At 47.9% G+C, this 6144-nt stretch overlaps 1 protein-coding gene across 1 annotated transcript; it reads left to right on the top strand.

The window, feature by feature from the left end:
* Positions 1 to 1068: 1068 nt before the first annotated feature.
* On the top strand, positions 1069 to 5610 carry LOC126205411 (cuticle protein 21-like). The gene is made up of 2 exons (XM_049938871.1): positions 1069 to 1113; positions 4885 to 5610. Exons 1-2 carry the CDS (start codon positions 1102 to 1104, stop codon positions 5608 to 5610), a joined length of 738 nt encoding a protein of 245 aa, XP_049794828.1. The 5' UTR covers positions 1069 to 1101.
* Positions 5611 to 6144: the final 534 nt, after the last annotated feature.

Here is a 6144-nt window from a genome sequence, read left to right as displayed (position 1 = left end):
GCGGACAAAAGCGAATTACCGCACGATACTCCATTGTATCAATGGGCTCCACCATTTTGGTTTGGCTCCCTTAGCGACTTGATATGGTACTGTGACGTGAGGATTTCAACGTGTACCAGGACTGCAGACCTTCACCTGCAAACAAACAAAAAATTAATTAACTAATTTAATTTTTGCGAGGCGGTAAATAAAAAGTACGACTACCCCTGCCGGCCGCGGTGGTCTAGCGGTTCTAGGCGCTCAGTCCGGAACCGCGCGACTGCTACGGTCGCAGGTTCGAATTCTGCCTCGGGCATGGATTTGTGTGGTGTCCTTAGGTTAGTTAGGTTTAAGTAGTTCTAAGTTCTAGGGGACTGATGACCACAGATGTTAAGTTCCATAGTGCTCAGAGCCATTTGAACCATTTTTGAACGACTACCCCTGGTGGTTCTTACTGACGCCAGACTTAGGTGGGACGCTCTGAATGCTGTTGAACGAATTACTGGAAAAGACGATCTTCTAAGTGGAGCTGTTCGCCTGAAATGACAGACTAGATTTACCTTCCGTGCTCCTCGAGACGACGGCATGCTACAGTGCTTCTCGGCGCATTCTGTCTGTAACTGCTTCGGCGTCTTTCCCCGAAACGCTCTGCTACCGGAGGTCCTGGTGGAGACCGCAGGCATTCCCGCCAGCCGGGTCCGCAGTTGGCCAACAATCCGTAACAAGATCGCCGTCTGTCCTACGGAGAGCGGCAGCAGGGGCGGCTTCGGCGCCGGAGGCCGTTTGTGTGCCACGCCACGAAACCGATCGCCACCGCACACCTGTCCCCCTTCCAGAGAAAGACACTCGAGCACACGTCACGTCTCACAGACACACACACTCACCGGGCCCGCCGACGTCTTTCCTCCAGAACGGCGGCGCGCCTCGCCCTTACATAATGGAATAATTATAAATTTGCCGCCAAACGCTGACCGAAGTAGAGCACCGTGGCCCGCGGCGAGTAGAAAGGAGCGGGGCTTACATCACGGGGGGACATATAAAAGCCCGCACAGCCGCTCGGACTGGCACATTCAGTCTCTCACTCCCATCTCGACAGCCCACAACAAGGGGAAACCATCAGACATGGCACTCAAGGTACGTGGTCGCCTGTCTCACCGCCTCGCAAATTGTCCGCCTTCAGATAACAATGGGAACATGCGCGGTTTGTTAGTGGACGGTAGGCAGTGAGTCGATGTCAATGTTTCTGACGTCACAGGCTGATACTGCATTCCAGACGATGACTGGCAGCCGGATCTCACGCTGCGAAGTCGACATCGTACATAGCTCTAGAAATTCATAGCTACAGGTCCACTCTCAATACTTACGTGACAGGCAGTCTCGGTCTGTCATAATGCTTCTGAGAGAGCGTTGTATCAGTCGTACAATTCATTCACTTCTCGGGTTCGTTGAACATCTCGGGACGTCTTCCGGGGATACTCACTCCCATTTAAAAATTTTTTGAAATCTGTCCGGGATCGGGTTTCATCATGAAATTGCTGCAGTTTCTTTTACCCACTAAAATATGTCTTTAACTCTGCAGCGCAGTATGCGCTAGTTTAAAACTTCCCAGCAGATTAAAATAGTGCATCGGACTGGGATTCGAACGCGGAGCCTGCCCCTTCGCTTGCAGTGCCTGTAATGCTCACTCGGTACCGACACACTACCGAAAGCTGAAGTGCAGGGTTCGAGTCCCAATCGGACACACACAGTTTTAATATGGTACGAAGTTTCAGGTTCTTTGTATGGTTTCACAAATAATGAATGTTCTTTATTCCTAAGAAAAATCGGGCGTCCTAAAAGACTGAGAAGTTATGTTACTGGGATTATTAATTAATGACTAGAAATTCTCTAATCGAAACTTTTTACTATGTCACTGATATCGTTTAAAATTCTGAATTTTTCTGGTTTTCCTTTGCACTAATCATTAATAACTATTCATTCCAGCCAAATCTCTACCTACTGAAAGATATAAAACGTTTCTGTTGCTGTTGATATTTCATTATATTTAGTCAGCAATTAAACTTTTCATATGATACAGTACTTGAGCTTGATTTTACGATTTCTACATAGACTTTTTCACTCATACGGTGATTATCTGTGATTTATTTGTTCTACTTGAGAAAGACATCTCTTTGTACAACTTGTAAATATTAATTATACGCTTATCGGCTTTTCGAACAACTGTTTCAATTGCTTGCCTGTTTCGATGTATTCTAACTAAATTCAGTGATTTCGTCCACCAACGACAGAAAAAAGCCTCGATTTGGCAGTTACTTAGTGCAACTATGAGTCCTCAAGGGTTCGAACCGAGAGAGGTGGCGCAGTGGTCAACTCACTGAACTTGCAATCGGGGGGGATATCTCCCCGGCTGGCCACCCAGATTTAAGTTTTCAGTGGTGATATCTTCAAAATGGCTGAAAACCCAGCAATATATGAGACACTCCCGTGGCGTAACATACGACAAGTTCAATTGCAATTTTACGTTATATCTTTAGAGTCAAAAACATTGAAAAATTTAGGTATTTACCAGATGTTAAATTAAAGTGCTTAACGATTCAGTAAATCTACAAATTGTAACGATCGTATAAATAAAAAAATTGTATCTTTTGTTAAGGAATTCGCATAGAATCTCCCGCGATTTTGCTGGAAGCTGCGGACAAATGAAATCTGGAGAACTGATCATGTATTTAATCGAAAATACTACTGAGATTGACAACAATAATGGAGGAAAATTCTTTGTTTCTGAAACGCAAATTTTAGAATTTAACTACACGTTTAATATTCAGCGTTCTAGAGATGAGAAATACGCCTCTGTATCTCACACGTTTAGAATTACATTTAAGCTTTTTGCAACTTCACGAATTACCACAGTATTTAGCTCCAGTAAAGTGACTTCGAACCCCATTTATTTGTGCCTTAACGTATCGTAGTTGTCCGTCCCAGACACCTGCCTCCAGTATAAAAATAATGGCAGTAGCTCCTTTGGTAATGGAGATGTCTCTAACGATCGATATTTGATCGCGCACCATAGGTCCCTACGCTCACAAATGGTAGACACGCAATCTATCGGATTCAGTGCCACTACACTAAAGCCCTATAAATTGTGTCCGCAGCTCGTGGTCGTGCGGCAGCGTTCTCGCTTCCCACGCCCGGGTTCCCGGGTTCGATTCCCGGCGGGGTCAGGGATTTTCTCTGCCCCGTGATGACTGGGTGTTGTGTGCTGTCCTTAGGTTAGTTAGGTTTAAGTAGTTCTAAGTTCTAGGGGACTGATGACCGTAGCTGTTAAGTCCCATAGTGCTCAGAGCCAACCCTATAAATTGTGCGATATGGACTGTGCGATGCAGACTGTTCAGACGCTACACGGGATTGGATAAAGGAGGTTAGATACTAACTTCTCGTCAAGGTCATTACAGAAAGTGAGAGGACGATTTAGCGGAAAGTCAATCACAATCTAGTTGAATCGTCTGAAGAGAAGGTTGAGAAACCACAGAAATATAGGAGTGCTCGAAAGGAATGAAAAACCTCATCCCCTTAAATTTTTTGAATAAGTGGCCAAATGCCTATAGACGACGATTATATGCCACTTTCTAATATAGCTATAAACCATGACAACGCCGCTATCGTAACAAGAGGAAACTTCACAAACTGAGATCGCTAAAAAGATATTTTATTCGAAGATCAGTTTCGACAGAGCTATACTGCGATCATCGGTTCTTATGCTTTTGAGTTTTTGCAACACATTATCCGACAGTGTGTTGTAAAAATGCAGAAGCATGAAATCCGATGATGACAGCATAGCTGTGTCGAAGTAGGTCACCCAACAAAATGTTTTTTTAGGGGTCTTGGCTCGTGACATCTTCTTCTGTTACCATACATTACAGATTATCGCCAAACTGATCATGTCAGGATTATACAACAACGCTGTCAATGCAGTCATTCAGGTCTGTACATGGTTTTGATACGTGGATGCGTTCCAAAGGTCTCAGGTTAGGGAAAAAAAAAAAAACACGATCCGGCTGCATAAAAACTATTTCAGGGGTTGCTCTGTTTTAAACGTCGATCCGCTCCCTTAGCTGAAAAGTCTGCGTGTTTTGCTGCGTTGTAGAGGAGACGTGGAACTATCAATGATTTGTTAGCCGTTGGACGGCTAGAACGGCACGCATACAGCATCGAGTGGACGCTTCAGCAGTTAATTAAAGGAGAAGTAGCGGCTCCAACTGGGAAAATTGTCTTTCACTATCGAGAGAGCAGTCTGCTAGCCACTGTGTTCTGCTGTCCGATGTCCAAGGACGCTGCTGGCTGGGAAAGTCACTGTGGTTGGTGCGTAACTTGTAGTCCGGAAGATCTGATTCCATATTGTTTATTATGTTGTTATATCTAAGACCGTCACGTTGACAGCTGATTGCTGAAGCATCAGGCCCAGTTACACGGAGTCGGTATAGTTTGTGTTGTTTCCGTTATCAGCATCAGGCTTCCAGTAAAAGCAAAGACGGCTGAGGATATCCGTCGCCAGGGTGTGAGCACTACCTCGAAGCCTTCATTTATGGCTGATTAACTAATCCAGCACTGCAAATATAATATCAGTTTAGTGATCGATCACGACTCAGCCTTCAACCATAGACGTACCCGGTGCCGGTGCCCACCTGTGGGTGTAAATAAAGTTCATCTCTGTTCGCAGTTGGTTATCGTTGCGAATATCCAGCTAGCCGAATTTCAAGGTGTTGTTGGTTTCCGGCATTACCTGACATATACCTCTGATCGCAGTTCACCATTCTGACAGGCAACAGGTTAACCGTTATTTAGATGTGCGACTGGATCATAATGAATGTTGGGGAAGAGTTGTCTGATGTCGCTCTGTCTCTACAGTTCGTCGTCCTGGCAGCCCTGGTGGCCGTGGCCCGCGCTGGCGTCATCGCCAGCTACGGAGCCGCCCCCATCGCGCACGCCGCTCCCGCCTACGCAGCCTACGCGACGCACGCCGCCCCCGCCTACGCGGCCTATGCCGCCCCCGCCGTGGCTAAGGTAGCCGCGCCCGCCTACGCCTACGCCGCCCCCGCAGTTGCCAAGGTCGCCGCCCCCGCCGTTTACGCCGCCCCCGCCGTCGCTAAGGTGGCGGCCGCCCCCGTGGCTGTCGAGTACGACCCGCACCCTCACTACAGCTTCGCGTACGAGGTGAACGACGCGCACACCGGCGACCAGAAGTCGCAGCACGAGGAGCGCGACGGAGACGTCGTGAAGGGCAGCTACTCGCTGGTCGAGCCCGACGGCTCGGTGCGCACAGTCGAGTATACCGCCGACCCGCACAACGGCTTCAACGCCATCGTTCACCGCCAGGCAGGCGCTCACCCCGCCCCCGTCGTCGCCAAGGTGGCCGCCCCCGCCTACGCGGCCTACGCCGCCCCCGCCGTGGCTAAGGTGGCCGCACCCGCGTACGCCTACGCCGCTCCCGCTGCGCCCGTCGCCTACGCTGCCCACGCCGCCCCCGTCGCCTACGCGGCGCACGCCGCCCCCGTGGCTTATGCCGCCCCCGCTGTGGCGAAAGTAGCCGCCGCCCCCCTGGCTCTCTCCTACGGAGGCCTGAAGCACTACTAGAAGGCCGTCTTCACCACGCGCTGTACATACGACACAGTCACACATATTTTATACCATGTATATTGCATTTTACACGTTTTTATTGACATAAATAAACGAATCATATAAAGTACCAATGCAAAAATTATTTGACCCCTTACAGCATCCTCATTTTCAAAGATGTTTACCTACATTCTAATATGGCCTTTCTAGCGTTTTTTCCCAGGGCGGCGGCGCGTCTCCTCTCGTCCTTTTATGAGGGTTACTCCAAAAGAAATGTACACAATTTTTTAAAAAATCCATCTTTTATTCTACATGGTTGAAAGTTTTACAGTGTGTAGATACATCCTTTAGGATCAATATTTTAATTTCTCCACATAATTTCCATCCCTCTCAACTGCCTTACGCCATCTTGGAACCAGCGCCTGTATACACGCACGGTAAAATTATGGACCGACCTGTTGGAGCCACTGGTTGGCAGCATGCACAAGGGAGTCATCATCTTCAAACCTTGTTTCATGAAGAGAGTCTTTCAGTTTCCCAAAGAGATGATAG

Source organism: Schistocerca nitens, chromosome 1 (assembly GCF_023898315.1).
Source record: "Schistocerca nitens isolate TAMUIC-IGC-003100 chromosome 1, iqSchNite1.1, whole genome shotgun sequence".
NCBI classification, from domain to species: domain Eukaryota; kingdom Metazoa; phylum Arthropoda; class Insecta; order Orthoptera; family Acrididae; genus Schistocerca; species Schistocerca nitens.
Note: the sequence above shows the minus strand (reverse complement) of the source record. Positions and strands in the feature narration are given on the sequence as shown.